This window comes from Rhinichthys klamathensis, unplaced genomic scaffold (assembly GCF_029890125.1).
Source record: "Rhinichthys klamathensis goyatoka isolate OS25496 unplaced genomic scaffold, OSU_Roscu_1.1 h1tg000196l_1, whole genome shotgun sequence".
NCBI lineage: Eukaryota > Metazoa > Chordata > Actinopteri > Cypriniformes > Leuciscidae > Rhinichthys > Rhinichthys klamathensis.
The window spans coordinates 8,374,282-8,397,300 of NW_026606722.1; the positions used below are offsets into that span (position 1 = coordinate 8,374,282).

The 23,019-nt window shown below is 40.9% G+C and overlaps 1 protein-coding gene across 1 annotated transcript; it reads left to right on the top strand.

Annotated features, from left to right (window-relative positions):
* Positions 1-12,970: 12,970 nt before the first annotated feature.
* Positions 12,971-21,230, top strand: tcte1 (t-complex-associated-testis-expressed 1). Its single transcript, XM_056262820.1, has 4 exons — positions 12,971-13,149; positions 14,071-14,639; positions 15,931-16,380; positions 20,961-21,230. Exons 1-4 carry the CDS (start codon positions 12,981-12,983, stop codon positions 21,138-21,140), a joined length of 1,368 nt encoding a protein of 455 aa, XP_056118795.1. The 5' UTR covers positions 12,971-12,980; the 3' UTR covers positions 21,141-21,230.
* The last annotated feature ends 1,789 nt before the right edge of the window (positions 21,231-23,019 follow it).

A 23,019-nucleotide genomic window follows, 5' to 3' on the forward strand; every position in this document is an offset into this window, starting at 1 on the left:
TCACATTATATTAAGGCAATTGTTTTATATTATAATGCAAATGATGCATTATATAAACAAATATGCACTAATTTTCCCATAACAGAAATCTGAACATTGGATAAAGCCAGTTTCTTGACATATTAAAGGTTTTTACTGAGGGGATGTTGTATGCTCTATTTTATCACTCCATAAATCAGATTATACTGTCAACAGCCAGATTGTTTTTTTTATAAGTTTTTATGAATAATGTAAATTAGGCAAATTATGTATAAACAATCCCCTCTGTAAAAACCTTCAGAATACAGATGTACAGAAGTTTAGTGTATGTAAAGCTGCTGAAGTGGAAATTTCTGACTCGTAGGAGAAAAAAACATGAGAAAAGGTATGACATTTAAAGTGTATTACACACATAAATGTGTATTTTGGATGTTTTCTTTCCATTAGTCTGAAAGGAGACACGTTATGGAAGCAAAATAGCCCCAAATTTGAGTAGTGCATGAAAAAACAATGGGTTTGCCTGTAGTGTCTGTCTAGCCTTACAAAAGAATCAAGGAAACGGTCATTGAATTAGTATTATAAGTCAAGCATCACCAGTGTTGGGGAAAGTTACTTTTAAAAGTAATCCATTACAATATTGCATTCCTCCCTAAAAAAGTAACCAATTGAGTTAGTTACTTTTTCTCACCTGGGCTGGGCTTACTTGTTTGTGTTTTAAGTAAAATAAAGGTCTATTTTTGGCACATGTAAAGGCCCTTTCACATCAAAAGTGAAATGAATAAGCCTTAAGCTGAAGGAAATGCAGATTCACTCCGGTACAGTAGAGGGCGCCGCTCGAACAAACCTTTCTGGATCACAGGAGATTTGTGCAAATTTGCATATTAGTATGGTTAAATTTGATCATCGAAGATCAGCAGCAAAGACATTGGTTAATAAAGTGAGATTAAATACATAAAGTATATTTGTGTTATTTAACATCTAATTATTGCACGCTTGCGTATAAGTTTGCGTATCACTGTTTTTATTCATTTATTCAAAACAGTACGTATTCTGTTTTTGTGCAAGTGAGATGAGTAAATGAATGCTCAGATTTAGTCTAGATCTATAATAATAACCATGTTTTCACACAACGCCTTTATTACACTTACTCATGATGTCTCTCAACATGGGACAGGAGCTGTCAGTCGATAAATAGGAGAACTTATGGGTAACTTACGTTACTTATTTGCAGTGTTAGGAGGTAACGATACATGTAACAGCGTTATGTGATTTAATTACAAAATAAATGTAACTTAAATACATGTAACAGCATTATGTGATTTAATTACATAATAAATGTAACTGAAATCAATTACAATTTCTGAGAAAAAATGTGTAATTATATTACATTTACTTATGAAAATGTTAACGATTACAAAGGGGGTTGCATCAGAATATTTTCTGTGAGAAGCTAGGATATGTTGAATAAAATTAATTTGTTGCTTTGCCTGTTTCTGATGTGCACGATGCCCCTGCCATTTAAAGGCCATGTGTAAAATGTAATGTTACATTACTTTAATAAAGTAATTGAAATAGTTACACTACTTATTACATTTTAAATAGGGTAACTTGTAACCTTTCCAAAATAACCTTCCCAACACTGCTTATTTTAAAAAGTAATCTGATTATGTACTTTTGTGTTTTACCACCAACACTTAGCATCACTAATACATATCTCATACTTAAGGTTAGTGGTTTGAATATTTGCTATACACTGTTTTTGATACAAGCATAAATGGCTCCTCAAATCATATATCTTGGTGTAAAAAGGAGTATTTCGTTATTATACACCAACCTTGACTAACTTTTCCATGTGCAAAGTAACACCCACAAATCTAAGATGAAAACCTTCCCAACACTGCTTATTTGAAAAAGTATAACTGATTACGTACTTAATGAGTACACTCACTTAGCATCACTATTACTATATCTCATACTTAAAGGGATAGTTCACCCCAAAATGAAAACTCTGTCAGTAATTACTCTCCCTCATGTTGTTCCAACCCCGTAAGACTTTCGTTCATCTTCTGGACACAAATGAAGATATTTTTTATTAAATCTGAGAGCTGGATCACTCCTCCATAGGCTTCTATTGTAATTTAAACTTGCCGGCCGAGAAAAGTTAAAGACATCGTTAAAATAGTCCGAGTGACTACAGGGGCTCAACCTTAAGTTTATCAAGCGACGAGAATACTTTTTGTGCGCAAAAAACAAACAAAAATAACGACTTTATTCAGCTATTAATTTCCTTCTCTGTGGGCCTCGAGATTTCACGTAGTGTAACAGCGCAGCGCTTCTGTGTTGCACGTCACACGTAGGCTCACTATACACTGATTTCACGCAGCCGCCATTTTGAACTGGCTCCGGTGGGAAGAAAACCGGAAGTGTCGCCTTTAATCACAGGAGAGTCGCGAATGCGTTGGCGTATTGTTGTGTTTAATGTAGAAATTAGTTATTCTAAAAATGTACATACGTTTCTTTCATACTTTAGACTATATACAGTGAAATTCATTTATAAATAAAATATTTTTTTATATATGTAATTCAGAACGTAAAAAAAGAAGCAGGAACGAACTATATACATACCCTATATAATATTGGATATTAACATCCAATAGTGTAAATCACGGCAGCAGCTTCAGGTTGGTAGTCCAAGGCATTGTTGTCTATCTGTACTTCTGGGGTTCTTCCCACTGGAGCCTCACTTTCGATTTCAAAATGGCGGCTGCGTGAAATCATCGTATTGGCCGACGCTGGTCATGTGTGTGATGCGTGTGACGTACAACCCAGAAGCGCTGCACTGTTACACTACGTGAACTCACTCGAGGACCACAGAGAAGGAAATGAATAGTTGAATAAAGTCGTTATTTTTGTTTGTTTTTTTGCGCACAAAAAGTATTCTCGTCGCTTGATAAACTTAAGGTTGAGCCACTGTAGTCACTCGGACTATTTTAACGATGTCTTTAATAACTTTTCTTGGCCGGGAAGTTTCGATCCCTTAGAAGCCTATTTAATAAAAATATCTTAATTTGTGTTCCGAAGATGAACGAAAGTCTTACAGTGGAACGACATGAGGGAGAGTAATTACTGACAGAATTTTCATTTTTGGGGTGAACTATCCCTTTAACCACTGTGTACTTCTCCTAAAGGAACAGAATCTGAGTGAACGGCACGAGCAACTGTCGAGCGCCAGCGCCGTGATTCAACCGGGCCGCATGGAGACCGCGCGTCACCGCCAACATCTCCAGCTCTTCGTCATGTCATTCCAGTCTGTTAGTACTCAGTACTTGGGAAGCGTGTGTGTTATCATGTGGGATTACACTGGGAGACAGTGACGGGCCGCCACTGGCCTTGGCTCTTGCGCTCTTGTCATTGATGTGTTGTGAAGAGAAGCGTGCCAGCACTCACTCCTTTCTCTCTCTCTCTCTTGCTTGTCATGTTGCATTTGGGAGTGGCGCAATATGAGTGACTCGATCTCTTTCTAGGAAGATTCCAATGAAATGATCAAATCGTGAGAAGCGCGTGACTGTGCAAGTTGAGGTTGTAATGTTCATGCCTATGGCAAGCCGTCTTAACTTTTAGTCACTTTTATATGAATTCTTGATATCAACAATTCAATTTTCACTAGTTAAAATGCTACTTCTTGATTTCAGGAATTAGATTTCTACTAGAAACAATGGCATTTTTTGATATCAAGAATTACATTTTCACTATAGTAAATTTTTTTTTTAATTCTTCATATCTACAATGACGTCATCACTCGCAGAAATACCTTGATATCAACAATTGAATTTGAATGGCAGCCTATGGTGACATTTCACTAGTGAAAATTCAATTGCCGATATCAACATTTTTAGTTTTTACTATAGCTGAAATTAAATTCTTGATAGGCCTATATTAAGAATTGTTTCTGCTAATGATGATGTCATTGTTGATATCAAGAATTAGCTAAATAAAGGCTCTTTTGATGTTTCCATGAAGAACCTTTAATATCCGAATGCTTCCATTCTACAAAAGGTTCTTTATAGTGGAAGGGTTCTTTGTATTATTAAAAAGCACTTCTAAGAAGAAAAAAACAGGGTATTTTTAAGAAATGTGCACTGCAAGGTTCTTTGAGGAACCAGAAATGTTTCTTCCCGGTCATCGCATGTGATTGTGAAAACCCACTTTTGTGTTATTAGTTTTAAATGTAATAATTATTGTAATTAATGGGGTTATTATTCAGCTTTCCATGAATTAGATGTACATTTCAGACATCTTCGCTTTCGTTAAAACCGATTAGATGAGTGAAATCATTTTATTTGCATTCATAGTGTTGCTTTTATGACATATCTTCAATTAAAATATGGCCAGTTAAATATGTAAATATTCATATGCTAAAGTCACAGAATAATTTGACCTTTCAAATTAATCTCTTGGATTCAGTTTTATCTGACATTGGTTATTCAATTATTCAACTAAATTGTCAAAATTCGATTTTAAATAGAATAGTTGATTTAGTATTTTATATTACTGACACTTTATATATGTAGCCTATATATATTAATAATAATAATTGTAGGCCTATCAAAAGTAATTTATGCTTTCTGTAAAAGTTTACCCCAATAGTGGGGTTACAATGGTCTATTTGATTAATTTGACATTTTGTTCTATTACAACTAAATAAGCAAATATTTCTAATCATTTCCTATAATAACACATTGGCTGATGCATCATCATCATGCACATGCACTTATATCTAAATATTACATATTAAAAGTAAAAGCATTGTTCTGAAGCAGGGCATCTTCCCTCATGTTAATGGTTTTAGTTAACTAGAACTGCTTCGTGCAGATTTACACTAAAGGTTTGTTCAAATCTCTAAGCTCAAGTATGGACCTTCTTTGGGTTTGTTTGTCTGGTATAAAAAGGCTGATGTGTCAAAACACGGATCCTGATGAAGCGTGACATTCGCTTTCAGGGCGATGGACGAGTATTTTTGCGGGCTGAAATCTCAGCAGTTTCAGGGTGTCAGTCGAGCGTTCAGCGCCACATCTCTTGCTGAGTTTATAGTTGTTCATGCTGAGGTTGACGGAAGCGTAATGAGGGTTTGGAGGTTAATGCTGATTATGCAGTTGTTTGTCTAGACGGTCTTAAAACAAGATACACAATGTGATCTGATCCATATAGTACATTGCTGTGAATATATATTCTGTCTCAAAACCTTGTGAGGCATGTGACTTCTCGGATAAATTTTCGAAAATGCGTTGATCATGTTTCATCCCAAAATCAGAAGGAAAAAATATTGTATTATAGATTAAAGGTGCTCTAAGCGATGTCACGCGTTTTTTAGGCCAAAACATTTTTTGTCACATACAGCAAACATCTCCTCACTAACCGCTGGCTGCCTGTCCCCTGAACACTAAGAAACGCGATCTCTGTAGACAGCCCAGGCTCCACAAACAGCAACAAAAACAAACTAGGCTAACCCGCTCCACGAAACATGACAAACAGTTCCAGCCAATCACCGACAAGAAGGACTTGGGGGCGGGGTTAGTGCGCGGATGAGGAGGAGGGAGGGTCTAGCTAGCCTCCGCCTCCGTGTTTGACAATACTTTAAACGTCAACAAGAAGTGACGTCACCCGACATCGCTTAGACAGAGACTATTTATATAGGCTTAGAGAACCTTTAAGTAAATAACGTCTGTTTTTAGGGCCACTTTCTGTATGACAGTCAAGCACTTTCCCTCTGTGATTTTATAAGTGACACAATCTCCCCCTAAAAACTGGAAATATATATATTTTTTGCGTTTTGGTCGTTAATTTACAAGACAATGTTTTGGCAGCATGAACACGTAAACTTTAGAAAATGGGTTTAAAAGTGCAAGTTTTGTTTACACTTTATTTTAAGGTGTCTTTGTTAAACTATAATTATACATTTAAGTACTGCGTAATATTAAGTAACTATGTACTTCCTATGGGGTCAGGATTAGGGTTTATTTTGGTTTAGGGTTAGTATTATACATAATTTATAGTTATTACTATACAAGTAACATATGTAACAGTGACACTGTAAAATAAAGTGTTACCCAGTTTTTGAAAACTATACTGTTATCGTCTCCGTGTAAATGACAAAAACGCTAATTTGTGAAAACGGTAACATCATGCACATATCTTTTTCAAAAACTTGTACTTTGATTCCCGCTCTCAAAAGTTTGTGTTTTCAGGCCCCCAAAACTCAGCTGTTGTGTAAATGAACGGCCAAAACGCATAAAAAGTTTCTCTTTTTAGTTGAAAACCTCTCTGGTTACTGATATAACCTATGTTCTCTGAATAGGGAATGAGACGCTGCGTAGCTTAAGACGCAGTGGGAACGCACTCCGGGTGTGCCGATTGTCTGAAGCCCTTATAGAATCACGCCAATACATTGGCTGATGGCGCGGGCGCCGCCCTGACGCTCCTGCGTCATCGTATTATATTAGCGCGCGCGCGCCATCTGCTCCTCAGATTTCTCTGCCGAAAAAGGAGCTTGTCGGCAGCGCAGCGAACACAGCGTCTCGTTCCCTATTCAGATAACATAGTTTACATCCGTAACCAGAGACGTTCTCTTTCATAGGTTCACTCAACGCTGCGTAGCTTAAGACGCAGTGGGAACGAAATACCAAACTCGCCAAGCTAAGCGCTGCCGCAACTAGTACAAGACCAGATACCTCACACGACTGGTTCAAGCAGACAAAACCTGGGAACCTGGAGTCGTGTCAAGATCCAAACTGTAGAATCTGACAAAAGTGTGCGGAGAGGACCATCCTGCCGCCACACAAATGTCCTCCAGAAGGGCACCTCTAAAAAGGGCCTGAGAGGAAGCCACGCCCCTGGTGGAATGTGCTCTGATGCTAAGAGGTGAAGATAGACCGCACACCTCATAAGCCAGTGAAATAGCTTCTGTAACCCAGTGGGAAATTCTCTGGTTTGATGAGGCAAGCCCGCGGCGGCCAGCACCAAAACATACCAAGAGCTGGTTGGATTTTCTCCAACCACCAGAGCGATCCACATATAACTTCAATGCCCGGACCGGGCAGAGCAAGTTAAGCTTTCTGTCCTCCTCAGAGACAAAAGGAGGAGGATGGAAAGAGCGAAGGTTAACAACCTGAGACCGGAAAGCTGTGGACAAAACTTTGAGCACATATCCTGGTTTCGGTCTCAAAGTCACTCTGACCAAGCCAGGAGCGAAATCAATACATGACTCGCTAACAGAAAGAGCTTGCAAATCCCCCACCCGCTTCAAAGAGGCCAAGGCTAACAAAACAGTAACCTTGAGAGTCAAAATCCGCTCTGGAGCTGACTCTAAGGGCTCAAAGGGGGCCTCCGTTAAGCCCTCCAGGACGACCAACAGTTCCCAGGAGGGGATTCCAGGGGAGCCTACTGGCTTCTTGCGCCTAACCCCACGCATAAAAGCTGAGACTAACCTCAACTTGCCCTGGGGAATCTCATCCAATTCTCTATGAGCAGCAATAGCGGCAACGTACACTCTCAAAATAGTAGCGACCGCTCCAGAAGCAAACTTCTCCTGTAGGAATTCCAGCACTGAACCGACTGGGCAGTTGACTGGGTCTATAGCGTGTGCCGAACACCACGATTCAAAAACCCCCCACTTAGAAGAATACAACTTTCTCGTGGAGGGGGCTCTCGCATTCGCAATGGTCTTCTGTACGTCAGCGGGAAGACCAAAGTTTAAAGCTAACGGCCCCTGATGGGCCACACGCATAACTTCCAAATTTCGGGGCGAAGATGCCATATCCTGCCCTGAAGCTGGGACAGCAGATCCTCCCTGACTGGAATCTCCCAAGGGGGGAGTTCCAGGAGAGGAACCAGCTCTGAGAACCACGGCTGGGACGGCCAGAATGGGGCAATAAGTAGGAGACGAGCTCCGCTCTCCCTCACTCTGGACAGAACTGCCTGGATTAATTTTACAGACGGGAATGCATACAGCCTCCGCATCGGCCATGGGTGGGCGAATGCATCTATCCCCAGTGGCGCTGGGGGGCTCAGGGAGAACCAAAGTGGGCATTGGGATGACTCCTGAGATGCAAAAGGTCCACTTCTGCCTTTCCGAACACTTCCCAGATCAGGGCTACTGTTCGGCGGTTTAACATCCATTCCCCTGACCTGAGTTTCTGCCTCGACAGCAAATCTGCTGCGATGTTCAGGATCCCCTGAACATGGACTGCCCTCAGGGACAGGAATTTGTCCTGAGACCATAGGAGAAGGCGGCGCGCATGCCTGTCCAGGGTGCACGACCGTGAACCCCCCTGTGAACACCACCGCCATATTGTCTGTTCTGACAATGACATGATGCCCTTTGAGAAAGGGGAGAAAGTGAAGGAGGGCCAGGGAAACAGCTCTCAGCTCCAAGCTGTTTATGTGCCAATCGAGAGTCTCTCCAGTCCAGACCCCACATGCTGGCCTGCCCTCGAAAACCGCACCCCATCCGGTTAGAGAGGCATCCGTCGTAATCATTTGGCGACGGAAAACTGCACCCATGCTGACCCCTTTCTGAAGGAAAAGAGGGTCCCGCCAAATTGAAAGCGCGCGGAAGCAACTGCGCGACACCTTCAACAGGAACCTCTTCTATAGCTCCCTTGAGGAGAAGGGACGAAATCTCCCATTGTAGAACAGAAGCCTCTGAGGCGCTGTTGACTACAGTTGGACAGACCCCGTTGAAGAAAGGGGGCGGGCGACAGAACTGAAGTGTGTAGCCGAGCCGAACCGTGCGGAGGATCCAGGGCGATACCCCTGGCAGACGCCTCCATTCCGGAAAGAAGTGAGATAGAGGAGGTGGAGTGATGCAATGCGGCGGACATACCTGAGTTAGGGTGATGCGCTGACTCCCGTGGGGTGACGCGGTCCAGCGTGAAGGAAAGCACTTGACGTCCTGACACGTAGTGGGAGGCACCACTGCCTGTTTGACCAAGACTAAAGGGTCTGCCTGCTCCTGAGAGAAAACTAAAGTGTCTCCGATGCGAGCGGCTGGTATCAAACGCGTCGGGTGTGAGGGGAGAAAGCTGAACGCGTCTCCTTCCTCCTGCGCCGGACGGCTTGAACAAGGTTGAGGAGTAACTGTACTTCGAAACTCGCTGGGTGGCGAAGGTGACAGGTTTAGAGAAGGAGAGCAAGTGAGAGGTGGGCAGAAACGCTTGCGCGGTCTGTCCCAACATCGTAGATCGAGGGAGGCTCTCCTTTTTCTGACCCGCGGGTCAGGAACGATTCGAGGAGGCTGGGGTGAAGGGTTTGTTAGACCGCTTCAGCTCCAGACGCTTATGGGGCCGCTGGCGGGGGAACGGGCGACCACGGGCTCCCCAGACCGTAGCGGGCGGGGGATGAGCCGAGTCACTTCTCCTAGTGGCAAAATCCGGCCTATGAGAAGAACGTTCTCTGGGTTGAGATGGGGAGGGGATGGAGGATTCCCTAGCCCTCCTGGGCATGAATTGCCTGAGGGCAGCTGACTGGGATTTTGCGGCCCGAAATTTTTCAGCCACAGTGTTGACCGCCTCCCCAAACAGACCAGATTGAGACACTGGGGCGTCTGAGAGGAAAACCTTTTCTTTATCACGGATTTCCGTGAGATTGAGCCACAGGTGGCGCTCTGCAGCAGTCGCCCCCGCCATAGAACGCCCTATAGCGCGCGCAGTATGCTTGGTGGCCCTTAAGGCCAGCCAGATCCGTGGCCTTGCGAAGCTCCTTGACAGCTTCTGGTGTGATCCCCGTTCCCTCATCCATTTCTTTTAAAACATCCGCCTGGTAGGCTTGGAGGATGCCCATAGTGTGTAGGGCCATGCCTGCCTGACCAGCTGCCATGTAGGACTTTCCTACATGGCATAAGGGCGGAAGTAGTCCTGCACGGTTTAGAGGCAAGGAGGGGGCGAGATTTCCACGACGGAGCAGACGACGGGGAAAGGTGTGTAGCTAGCGTGTCCTCGACCGCTGGAATAGCAGAATAGCCCTGCTCCACAAAACCAACGAGGTTGGTGAAGTCAGCGGCTACCGCGTTCGTTAGGCGCGCGGAGAAAGGCTGCTTCCAGGATCTGGAGATCTCGTGATGCAGATCGGTGAAAAAGGGCAGCTTTCTCCGCTCAGGCCTAGAATTAGGGCCACTTAAAAATCTTTCGTCGAGTTTAGACGATTGTGACTCGCGGGGCTCATCGGGCCAGTCGATGGAAAGCTTTTCAGTAGCGCGCGAAAGCACGTCGATAAGCTCCGTGTAGGCCGCAGTAGGCCGCTTCCTGGCTGCTAGGCGGGAGAGCGTCAGAAGCTATAGCAGGCCCGAAATCCTCGGAGTCGGACGCTGTAGTGTAAATAATATCTTCCAGCCCGAAAGAAACCGACTCGCGTGCTCTCGGGCTGGGGCATAAATAATCATGAGAAAACTCGACTGGCCTAACACCGCGTGCGTGCTCGGGAGAGGGAGGGAGAGAAAGGGCCTAGCCCGTCTGCTCGTGCTCTATATCCTCGAGCTCTACATCCGAGCCCCAGGTCACGGATTCCAACAAGGCCCCGGCAGCCTCGGGAGCGCGACGGGGGGGGAACGAATGACTCCTTCTCAAAAACCATGAGCCGAGAGCGGAGGGTTTTGAGAAGGAGGTTGTCACAAAATTTACAATTAGACGACCCTAAAACAGCCTCGCGCGCATGCGAAAAACCCAAACATTTGACACACTTACTGTGTGGGTCGTCGTTTGCAATAAAGCGAACGCATGGCGGCGGGCAACGACGAAACTCCATGGCACTTCACCGCAAGGAGAACAGAGTTCCACTAATCGCAGTCGCTGAAGTGCAGATGAAGAAGCAGATGAAGAAACTTGTGATAATCCGAATATACGGGCTCAGAAAAACCGAATCGAAGGGCTAAGATGGCCGCTTCGTGAAGGCAGAGAAATCTGAGGAGCAGATGGCGCGCGCGCTAATATAATATGATGACGCAGGAGCGTCAGGGCGGCGCTTGCGCCATCAGCCAATGAATTGGCGTGATTCTATAAGGGCTTCAGACAATCGGCACACCCGGAGGGCGTTCCCACTGCGTCTTAAGCTACGCAGCATTGAGTGAACCTATGAAAGAGAACGGTGTGTCGTGTAAACGGCCCCTCTGGAAACGGGTTTTAATGTCCCCCTGTAGTCAATAATTTTAGTCCTTAAAACTCATCTTTGATCACCAAAATTACATATTTAAAAGTTTTTTCCTTGGAAATTCTCCACGCCTTAAAATAACTTGAATGTAACTCGACACCCTTGCCTCATTTAGTATACGTGGTTCTATGAATATGCAAATGAGCCCCGCCTCCACTGTTTATCTGATTGGTTACAAGGTAGTTTGTGACGTCAGAAACACCAGCGATTTCAAACCGTGTTTTTGAGACTGTCTTTGGTTCACTGCAGTTTTAAGGAGAAAATACTTTTTTTGCAAATGGGTATTCTTAAAGCATATTAAAAACAACACAGAAATAAAGCAGCATTTAAAGCCTAATTTTCACGTGTATTTGTGAAAAACAGTGATGTCAAGTGACATCGCCATAACTGGCCAGGACTGTATAATACAGCGTTTTCACGGATCCCTGTGAACGAGGATCGTTTTGACAATATTGTCGTCTGGATGCGAAAAATGCAAAGGAAAAACCTTTCATTGTCATGTAAACGTACCCCAATTCTATTCAGCTATAAATCAGCTCTAAAAGAAAACAATAGTGTCATTATTCATCTCAATTACTTCTGTAGGGCGGCTAATGTATGATGGTTCATATACATTATAGGCCTATATATAATGGTTCACCACAATATGATTCACTATACTATTTACTACATTAGGCAGATTTGGTGGATGATTAATTGCATTTGATGCAAAGTGTGTTATGAAATTAAATTGTTTCATTCATAAATTATTCATAATCCATAATCCTGAGATGATCTTTTCCCCATGTTGTGCAGGTGTTGCACGCGATCAGATTCAGGATACTATGTTACATTGAAGTTTGACCTCATTTTCAGATGTGTCAATCATCTCTCAAATGTGATGTTTCCATACACATTTTTAATTAGCGAAATTTAGAAATGATCATTCATTCATAATGCATGTATTGTTATAAAGGCAGTTTTCTTTCTTTGACTTGTTTACAGTCACTGATCATAATTGGTGATTTTATGAGTTGTAAATGTAGGCTATGTGTGTATATATCATGCTGATGCCATGTTTACTCATGATCTCCCTTGAGCTTGGGAAAGGCACTTTATAAATAGGTACACAATATATTATTATTATGATGATGATTATGATTTGCATGATCTGCCCCACATATGCAGGAGGTGATGCCCTTATTCACAGTGATTTGCACGTCTTTGAAGTGAATTCATGGGCTTGTGTGAACTGCAAAACACATTTGAAATGTTATTTATTGTGTGATGTAGAAATTAATTAACTTATGTGAATCATCACATTGCAATCTGTGCGATCTCCTTATTTTGCCTTTAGCCCTCGCTCTACATTCTTTCATTTTTCTTCTGTCTTCTTCTGTTTTACTTTAAATAGTGTGCTGAATGTGTGGATAATGGTTTATTTTAATCATGTGTGAGGCTGTTTGTTTCACACATCATATAGGCGCGTGATCAGAGGCAAGTGACGTACTGAAGGGCGCGAGCACGTCTCTGCTACCATGGTAACATCAAACGTTACACAGGAACTGAAAGTAAGTCGTCAACATTTTGAAGTGTTGAACTAATTAATGAATTAATTTAATGTATATTCTATTCAAATTCGTTATTTTATTCATTATTATCGACTATTTTGACGGGAAAGCTCGCTTAGTAAATACTCAATTGCGTCCATCAAGAAAAGTTGTTGACCTCTCTCCAGCAATATTATATTTTATATTTATGATATGAGTCATATTTAATGTCTCTGATTGTTTAAGGAGTTGTTTTCTGTCAGTTTTAGCGGTATGTCTCAGAGTCAGTCTTCACGGAGACCCAGGGGAATGAGCCCGGGGAACGGGGTCGCTGACGGGCGTAAAATGCGCAGCGTGATCGCGGAGGATCCGGACTGGTCGCTGGCACTGGTTCCTTCACTAACAACACTCGGCCTACAGCATATTATAAAACACTTTGAAGGTAAACAATACAAATGTAGCCTATCATTTAGTTTATTCATTCATATAACCACTACCATAAGCTTCATATTCACTCTATATAAAAGAACCAAGAATAGTGTAAGTTAAACACACACTAAGAATTAGCTTCATATAAATACACTAACGTTACCAGTCAAAAGTTTTGGATCGGTTAGATTTTTAATGTTTTTGAAAGTAGTCTCTTTTGATCACCAAGGCTGCATTTATTTGATTAAAAATACAAAAAAAACCCAGTAATATTGTGAAATATGATTACAATTTAAAACAGCTTTTTTTCTATGTGAATGTTGTAAAATGTAATTTATTCCTGTGATCAAAGCTGAAACACACCCTAAGAATTAGCTTCTTATACACTCTCAAAAAAAAAGAAAAGTTGTCACTTTGGCAGTATCCTTTCAGAAGCTACTAATATGTACCATTTAGGGACTAATATGTCCCTTTATGGGTAAATAAGGCACAGTCAAACCAAAAATGATTCAGACACCAGATATAATTTTTGATTTTTTTTTACTAGTGGGTGCAGGACACTAGTTCATTTATGAAAGTAGTGAGGATAGCAAAATAAAGTAAACTTTGACATATAATACCCAAAAACCTAATTCGTTTGTGAAACAGTCTAACAGAAGGATGGATTTGATTCGATAACGTTAACTCTTGAGTTCTTGTCATATTTTATTACCATTTTCTGAACTATAGTGAACAAACTGTGATAATGTGAGAAATGTTGAAGGTGTCTGAATAGATTTTGGTTTGACTGTATGTATCTTTTGAAAGGGCACTGCCCCAGTGACAGCTTTTGTACCATTTTTTGAGGATGTATTGTAATTGTTTGCAGATGTTATTAATGAAAGGATGTTCTCAATTTGCACATGAGCCTGTACTGTGGATTAATATTTTGCAGAGAACCCCATTCTGGATGAACTCATGCCCAACTATAAAGCGTATGTCCTCCAGCGACTGCCAGCGTCTCTTCCCTTGACCGTCAGCGCAAACCTCATCAGTGATGAGAGCTACTGGAAGCGCTGCTGTGAAGGTCGCTGGCGTCTCTGTGATGTCTCCACATACGGCAACAGCTGGAAACGCATGTTCTTCGAGCGTCACCTAGAGAACATCATTGAACTCTTCATCCCAGATGCAACTGACACCAAGACAGTCCTGGATCTGGTGCCACTGTGTCGAAACTACGTAAAGCGCCTTAATGTCTCTCAGCTGCTGCCGCCCATCAAAGAGCCGCCCGGTTTTGACGAGGACGATCGTTCGGATTGTGCCAGTGATATGGGCAGTGAAGGACCCTCCATTGATCACTTTGATTTCCGCATTCTGCTCGACAAACTGCCGAACCTGGAAGAGCTCAACGTGGTGTATGGAGTGAAAGGATGCGGCATGAACTTTGAGTGGAATTTGTTTGAGTTCACCTTCAGAGACTGTGAATCCCTGGCAAAAGCCCTCAATTCCTGCAAGACTTTACAGGTTCAGTTATTGTTATTATTAGTGTTTTTTCAGTTTTCAGAAACATTTGATAGGCTATGCAAAATATGGGGTTGGTGCTCGCTTTCGGGTTGAGCTTTCCGCGGCTGCGCAACTGGGGTATAGGTTGCCAGGTTGAGATGACAAACGGGTTGAAATTGTGTATGGTGGTGTGTGGGTTGTAATGCAAGCATTTAATACAAGATCCGGCAACTGGTCAACATTAGACAAACATATTGGTCCGATTATTCGTAAAGGAGTTTGGGCCATGCAAATTACGGGAGTTTCCCGGGAGAAATAACAAACCGGGAGGGGTCCGTCCGAGAGATGAGGCTAAAAAACGGGAGAAACCCGGGAAAAACGGGAGTGTTGACAGGTATGTTTTAATATGCTTTAAGACAAACCATGTGTAAATTCATAAGTCGACAGCATTGCTGAGTATTTTCTCCTTAAAACTGCAGTGAACCAAAGACAGTCTCAAAAACACGTTTTGAAATCGCTGGTGTTTCTGACGTCACAAACTACCTTGTAACCAATCAGATCAACGTGTGATCGTCAACGAGTGGATCTCTGAGCTGAGTGAGTGAGTGGAGGCGGGGCTCGTTTGCATATTCATAGAACCACGTATACTAAATGAGGCAAGGGTGTCGAGTTACATTCAAGATATTTTAAGGCATGGCACATTTTTTCCAAGGATTTAAAAAAAAATATGTAAAAATGTAAAAATATTGGTGATCAAAGATGAGTTCTAAGGGATAAAATGATTGACTACAGGGGGACTTTAAATCTTGAATCTTGAATGACCTTCTGTTTTTTCTGTGGAACACATGAAAAAACGATGAAAAACGATGAAAAACGATGAAAAAACGAAAAAACGATTACAAATGATTTTTTGTAAAAATATTGGTGATCAAAGATGAGTTCTAAGGGATAAAATGATTGACTACAGGGGGACTTTAAATCTTGAATCTTGAATGACCTTCTGTTTTTTCTGTGGAACACAAAAGGAGATGTTTAGCAGAATGTTCACACTGTTTTCTTCATACAAAGAAAGCATATAGTGACCAGGGCCTGTAAAGCCCCTAGAAGTACAAAGAAAATCATAAAAGTATTCTATACATCTTACATTTATGCCTGGTCTTCATACAAAATCATGATATGACTCCAGAAGGCTTGAAATATAGCACAACGTCATATAGTCCAGCTTTTTTTTTTGTCCTGCTTGAGAGCCCCTGGCATTCGTCAGAGCATCTGTGTTGACATTTGTATGTTAAATTCCAACTTTTCTCACCAGGTCTTCAGGATCCATCGCAGTAAGGTGGACGATGAGAAGTGTTGCATGCTTGTGAGTCAATTGCTGGATCACCCGTCCCTGCAGGAGCTGGACTTTTCACATAATCAAATCAGCGACCGCGGAGCCCGAGCCATCGGGAAACTTCTGAACCGCAGTCAGCTGAAGAGGCTGGTCGTCTGCAACAACCAGATAAGAGATTCAGGGACTCAGGTACTGGCTCATGCTCTGGCCAGAAACGCCACGCTGATGTCCCTCAACCTGAGGCTTAACCACATCGGGGATGAAGGGGGTCAAGCTCTGGCTCAGGCTCTGATCAAGAACAAGACTTTAACGAACCTTCACCTGGGGGGAAATAACATGTCAGAGCCCACAGCCGTGGCGCTGTCTCAAGCTTTGGTGGAGAACTGGACCCTCAAGAGCCTAAACCTGTCCAACAACAGACTGGGAGTCGTGAGTAAACCTGAGAATATGACATTTAACACATTCTTATCTAAAAAAGGGACAAATTACAACTTTTCAACCAATATAGAACACTGTAAAAAGTGAGTAGTGAGTTTAGTTTTCCACAAAAAAATACAAAACATTCTTAAAGTACGATACATTTTTATAAACTGTCAAAATTCACTGTAAAACGTGATTTTCTTGCTCAGTAATTTTGTCTTGTTTTCTAGTACAAGAAAACAAGACGCTCAATTAAACAAGAACAAGGGGGAAAAAATCTAATTAAAATTAAAACAGGAAAAATACCTGCCAATATGCTAAGAAAAAATTTATTAAAGGTTTATTTTTTCTTACCCCATTAAGCAGATATTTTTCTCATTTTTAGCACCACTTCATTTTGATAATTTTGTTATTTTGCATCTGTAATTTTGCTATATTTTATATTCTGTATTATCTTTGTTTTACAGTAAAATATCTGAACATTCTTCAAGTAAGATAAAAAACATGATTTTTCTTATACTCAGTATTTTTGTCTCGTTTTTCAGTACAAGAACACAAGATGTTTTCTGAGAAATGCGTCAAAATTAAACAAGAAAAAAATTATAAAACAAGAAAAAAAAAATTAACCTAACATTTTATTTTTATTTTCGTAGATATTTTCTCTAATATTTGGCATAAAGTTCACTAAATTTTGATCAAATATTCAGAAAACAATACTCAATATTTTAAAAATTAGCATATTGTGATAAAGTTCATTATTTTCCATAATGTAATGATAAAAATTAAACTTTCATATATTTTAGATTGATTGCACACCAACTGAAATATTTCAGGTCTTTTATTGTTTTAATACTGATGATTTTGGCATACAGCTCATGAAAACTGTCCGTCCTTCGGATGAGACGTTAAACCGAGGTCCTGACTCTCTGTGGTCATTAAAAATCCCAGGATGTCCTTCGAAAAAGAGTAGGGGTGTAACCCCGGCATCCTGGCCAAATTTGCCCCTTGGCCTCTGTCCATCATGGCCTCCTAATCATCCCTATATACTAATTGGCTTCATCACTCTGTCTCCTCTCCACCAATAAGCTGGTGTGTGGTGGGCGTTCTGGCGCAATATGGCTGCCGTCGCATCATCCAGGTGGATGCTGCACAGTAGTGGTGGTTGAGGAGATTCCCCCCTTCCATATGTGAAGCGCTTTGAGGTCCCAGAAAAAGCGCTATATAAATGTAATGAATTATTATTATTATTATTATTATTATTAAAACCTCAAAAAATCTCAAAAATTAGCATATTTCATCCGACCAATAAAAGAAGTGTTTTTAATACAAAAAAGTCAACCTTCAATTAATTATGTTCAGTTATGCACTCAATACTTGGTCGGGAATCCTTTTGCAGAAATGACTGCTTCAATGCGGCGTGGCATGGAGGCAATCAGCCTGTGGCACTGCTGAGGTGTTATGGAGGCCCAGGATGCTTCGATAGCGGCCTTAAGCTCATCCAGAGTGTTGGGTCTTGCGTCTCTCAACTTTCTCTTCACAATATCCCACAGATTCTCTATGGGGTTCAGGTCAGGAGAGTTGGCAGGCCAATTGAGCACAGTAATACCATGGTCAGTAAACCATTTACCAGTGGTTTTGGCACTGTGAGCAGGTGCCAGGTCGTGCTGAAAAATGAAAGCATGAAGTGCTCCAAAATCTCCTGATAGCTATAGCTGCATTGACCCTGCCCTTGATAAAACACAGTGCACCAACACCAGCAGCTGACATGGCACCCCAGACCATCACTGACTGTGGGTACTTGACACTGGACTTCAGGCATTTTGGCATTTTCTTCTCCCCAGTCTTCCTCCAGACTCTGGCACCTTGATTTCCGAATGACATGCAAAACTGAGCAACAGTCCAGTGCTTCTCTGTAGCCCAGGTCAGGCGCTTCTGCCGCTGTTTCTGGTTCAAAAGTGGCTTGACCTGGGGAATGCGGCACCTGTAGCCCATTTCCTGCACACGCCTGTGCACGGTGGCTCTGGATGTTTCTACTCCAGACTCAGTCCACTGCTTCCGCAGGTCCCCCAAGATCTGGAATCGGTCCTTCTCCACAATCTTCCTCAGGGTCCGGTCACCTCTTCTCGTTGTGCAGCGTTTTTTGCCACACTTTTTCCTTCCCACAGACTTCTAACTGAGGTGTTAGTGATACAGCACTCTGGGAACAGCCTATTTGTTCAAAAATTTCTTTCTGTCTTACCCTCTTGCTTGAGGGTGTCAATGATGGCCTTCTGGACAGCAGTCAGGTCGGCAGTCTTACCCATGATTGCGGTTTTGAGTAATGAAACAGGCTAGGAGTTTTTAAAAGCCTCAGGAATCTTTTGCAGGTGTTTAGAGTTAATTAGTTGATTCAGATGATTAGGTTAATAGCTCGTTTAGAGACCCTTTTCATGATATGCTAATTTTTTGAGATAGGAATTTTGGGTTTTCATGAGCTGTATGCCAAAATCATCAGTATTAAAACAATAAAAGACCTGAAATATTTCAGTTGGTGTGCAATGAATCTAAAATATACGAAAGTTTAATTTTTATCATTACATTATGGAAAATAATGAACTTTATCACAATGTGCTAATTTTTTGAGAAGGACCTGTATCTTGATTTAAGAATGTTTAGATATTTGTCCTGGAAAACAAGACAAAAATCACATTTTGCATTAATCATTGCAGTTTATTAAGACCTTTCCTGGATGTGGAAATAAATCTCATAGAGTGACAAGTGGAAAACAAAGTACTGTAACAAGTATAGGAACATTCTGGAAACCACCACTAAAACCCCAGCATCATATTGCAACATTTGCTTTCTCTAATATTCTCTTTTTTTTCTTTCAATGAAAAACAAAGGCTGTTTTAAAGCATTTAATTGTCTGTAAAGAGATGAATATGAAACGATACAGCCCTGTCGTTCACGTTCAATTATTCATGGCAGCAGGATAGATGTGCGCTAACACACAGACATGTGGGATGGGGATTACCTCTCTCCTGGGACGGATCGTCCAAATGGTTCCCGCATTTATCCGCTCCTCCCATCTCCGTTTCAAGGCAAATCATTTTTCAAACAATTGCTTCTCATTCAGGAAAGAGCTCTGGCGCTACACACCCGAAACATTAGTCTGCACACTCAGAGTCAAGAGATCTTACTGTGAAATGTAGAGTTTGCAGCTGTGCTGTAAAATGTGATATGCTTCGTCATCGGAGTACTTCAGCCTTCGGATAGTGCGATGCCATTTACAAAAGAGATATTCAGCATTAACCATAAAATCTAATGCAAAGTCATACTGAATTATGATGGTCTGATAATTAAAAAAGAAGAAGACATGAATTCATCAAAAGCATTAAGCCAACATAAAATCAAAATTTGCTTTCTTAATACATGCTTCTGGTCTTAATGTGAATTTACCATCAGTGCATGTTATGCATGATTTACTTTGTTATGCATGATTTTTTCATCAAAATGCTTCTGATATGACTTTTTCAGCTGATGTCGCTTAGGCCATGTGGGTTAGTGGTTACTGTTAAAATATTGTATCTAGTCATTATTTTAGGCTCCTGTAGGTAATGCAGCCTTTCTCATTTATTAAATAATTTTATGCAGCAAAGCTTAACAAATAATACCAAAAACGTAGTAATTTACGCGTAGTGTGTTGCTATGGCTTGCATACTTCCTTCAGTGTCAGTACATAGGATTTATTTCTGCCCATTTTAACATCCACAAGGTGAAAATTACACAATACTGTTCAAACAATACTGTTTTTTAAAAGAAATTAATACTTTTATTGAGCAGGAATGCGTTAAATTGATCAAAAGTAATTTAAAATGTTAGAAAAGATTTATATAAATGTTCAAATAAATGCTGTTCTTTTTATTAAAGAATCCTGAATAATAATCATTTCTTGAGCATCAAATCATCATATTAGAAAATGCAAATGTAAATTAATAATTGAATTATAATTAATAATTAATAATAATTAAACACCAAATCATCATATTAGATTCTAGAATGATTTCTGAAGGATCATGTGACACTGAAGACTGGAGTAATGATGCTGAAAATACAGCTTTGATCACAGGAATAATTTACATTTTGACATATATTCACATAGAAACAGTTATTGTAAATTTTAATAATATTTCATAATTTTTACTGTATTTTTAATCAAATAAATTGTGAGCATAAGATACTTAATTTAAACGTTTGAACGGTGGTGTAGGTCTTAATAAATCGCCAATTCTCCACTGTTTAATATTGGTTGTGGTGAAATGTTGTCTTTTTTAACGTTTACACTCATTTAAAACGCTCTTTTTACCGTCACATTCGTTTATGATAGATAAAATCAAGTCTCACCCATTATTTTTCTCATTTAACATGTTTTACTTGGAAGCAAAATGCCATTTCATGTTCACTTTGGTTTAAAGTAATGATATCAATCAATCCTAGGATTTAATGACCCTCTCTCACAGTTATGTCTCTGATTTGTGTATAATCCATATAAAACGTCACATCTCCTGTGTGTGTGTGTGTGTGTGTGTGTGTGTGTGTGTCTCCTACAGGACGGCGGAAAGCTTCTGGAGGAAGGGATGTCCCACAACAGCAGTCTGGTGGAGTGTGACATTCGGCTGACCGATGTGGGTCAGGACAGTGAGTACTGCATCGCTCAGGCTCTACGCGCCAATCAGGTCCAGGCTGCCCGCAAAAACAATCACAACTATGATCCCAATGCCAAAGTCTGAGCCATACATGCTGTGCCTGCCAGGGAATCATTACTGGCCTCTGAAAAACACTGAAAACGAATTAAAAAATGACCAAAATTACTCTTACTAGATCTATTATTCTTAAACAATGAAATTAAAATGTATTTAATAAAAATCTATTCAGACACCTTCAACATTTCTCACATTATCACTATAGTTTAGAAAATGGTAATAAAATATGACAAGAACTCAGAGTAATCAAATCAGTTGATATTTCACTGGTTTTGCCCATCCTTCTGTTAGACTCTCACAAATGAATTATGTTGAATATCTGTCAGCTGTTAAATTTAACTACACAATTAGATGATACAAGTTTAGGTCAACCGATTACCAAGCACTGCTTCATTTTGTTCAGTCTGTGGTGTAAAGGTCACATTAGCAATTAAAGAAAAAACACTTCAGCAAAACATGATCAGGTCAAAGTGTCGGAATGATTTTTGGTCCCAAACTTTTATAAATTTTACTAGTCACTTTATGAAGAATTTTTGGGTATTATATGTCACAGTTTACTTTATTTTGCTCTCCACACTTACATAAATGAACTATAGTGTCCTCCACCCACTAGTAAAAAATATATAAAAAATGATATCTGGTGTCTGAATAATTTTTGGTTTGACTATTTACATTTTACATAATATTCAAAGGAAATACACAAACAAGAACAAGGATGATAACTATAACGATAATGATAGAGATATAGCTCTAAAAATCGTTCTAAATGTAAAAGAATGGCAGAGTTCACACCACTGTAACGGCACAGAGGAACGAAATCAGCTTTTTTCCAGCTGACGAACGATAAAAACACTGACAGCCAATCAGAATCCATCCTGCTTTAAAGAGCTCGAGCATTTCGTTTCAGAATAAACAGAGCTGCGTTTCCCAAAAGCATCGATATCCAACTATGGTCGCAAGTTCAGTTGAATTGTATTGGTGATGACAGAACTTGCAACCGGCTTCGGGAAACGCATCCCAGAACCATATTGTACGCTGGTGTGGACTGGGGAGAATTAGCTCATGATTAGCAAGCCGTTTGTTAAGTGGCAAAGGTCACTGACAGTGAGTGTCAGCTTTTTTCACTCCGCTTCATCGCAAAAGTGCCCAAATCCAAATTTTTTTGAAGGTCTGAGAGAGACTGAGGCCGCGTCCACACTACTGCGTTTTCGTTTAAAAACGGAGACCTTTTGCTACGTTTGCACCTCCCGTCCACTCTAAAACGGCAAAAACGGAGACACAAAACGGAGAAGTTTAGGAACGCTGCCGATCCGTTTTTCGTTTTGAATCTCCGGAGGGCGTTTTAGTGTAGACGGGTCAAAACGGAGGACTTTAGAAACTATGACGTAGTAGAGGCTCACGCTCGGCTCTATGATTGGGTGTCATCAGTCATGGCGTATATCTTTGCTAGCAACTGTTGTACAAGTAAATTCTGCATTTTACAACGCTATAACTGCCTACATGCGCCGGAGTCAAGCTATTATTCGAGCGGTCTGTGACAATTCCCGTGTGCAGCGGCGGCGTTGACCGTACATGGAGCGTCGGTTTGGGGTTAACCCAGAGCATGGTGGGATAATTTTATCAATGAAGTTGTGTTTACACCGGCACGCGCATGCCCAATGTTGGTGAATGGTCACGTGATCCGCGTTTTCAGTCGTTTTAATGTTGACAGAGATCAATTCTAATACGCAGCTAAAACGCAGGTGTGGACGGAGATCGTATTCGTTTTAATTATCCGTTTCTAAACTAAAACGCAGTAGTGTGGATGGGGCCTTAGTTGTATTTTAAAGACGCTGTCCTTTTCCTCAAGCTTATTTATACAAACAGATCTTGATATGAAACTCACAGTGAAAGTATTTGTCGGACA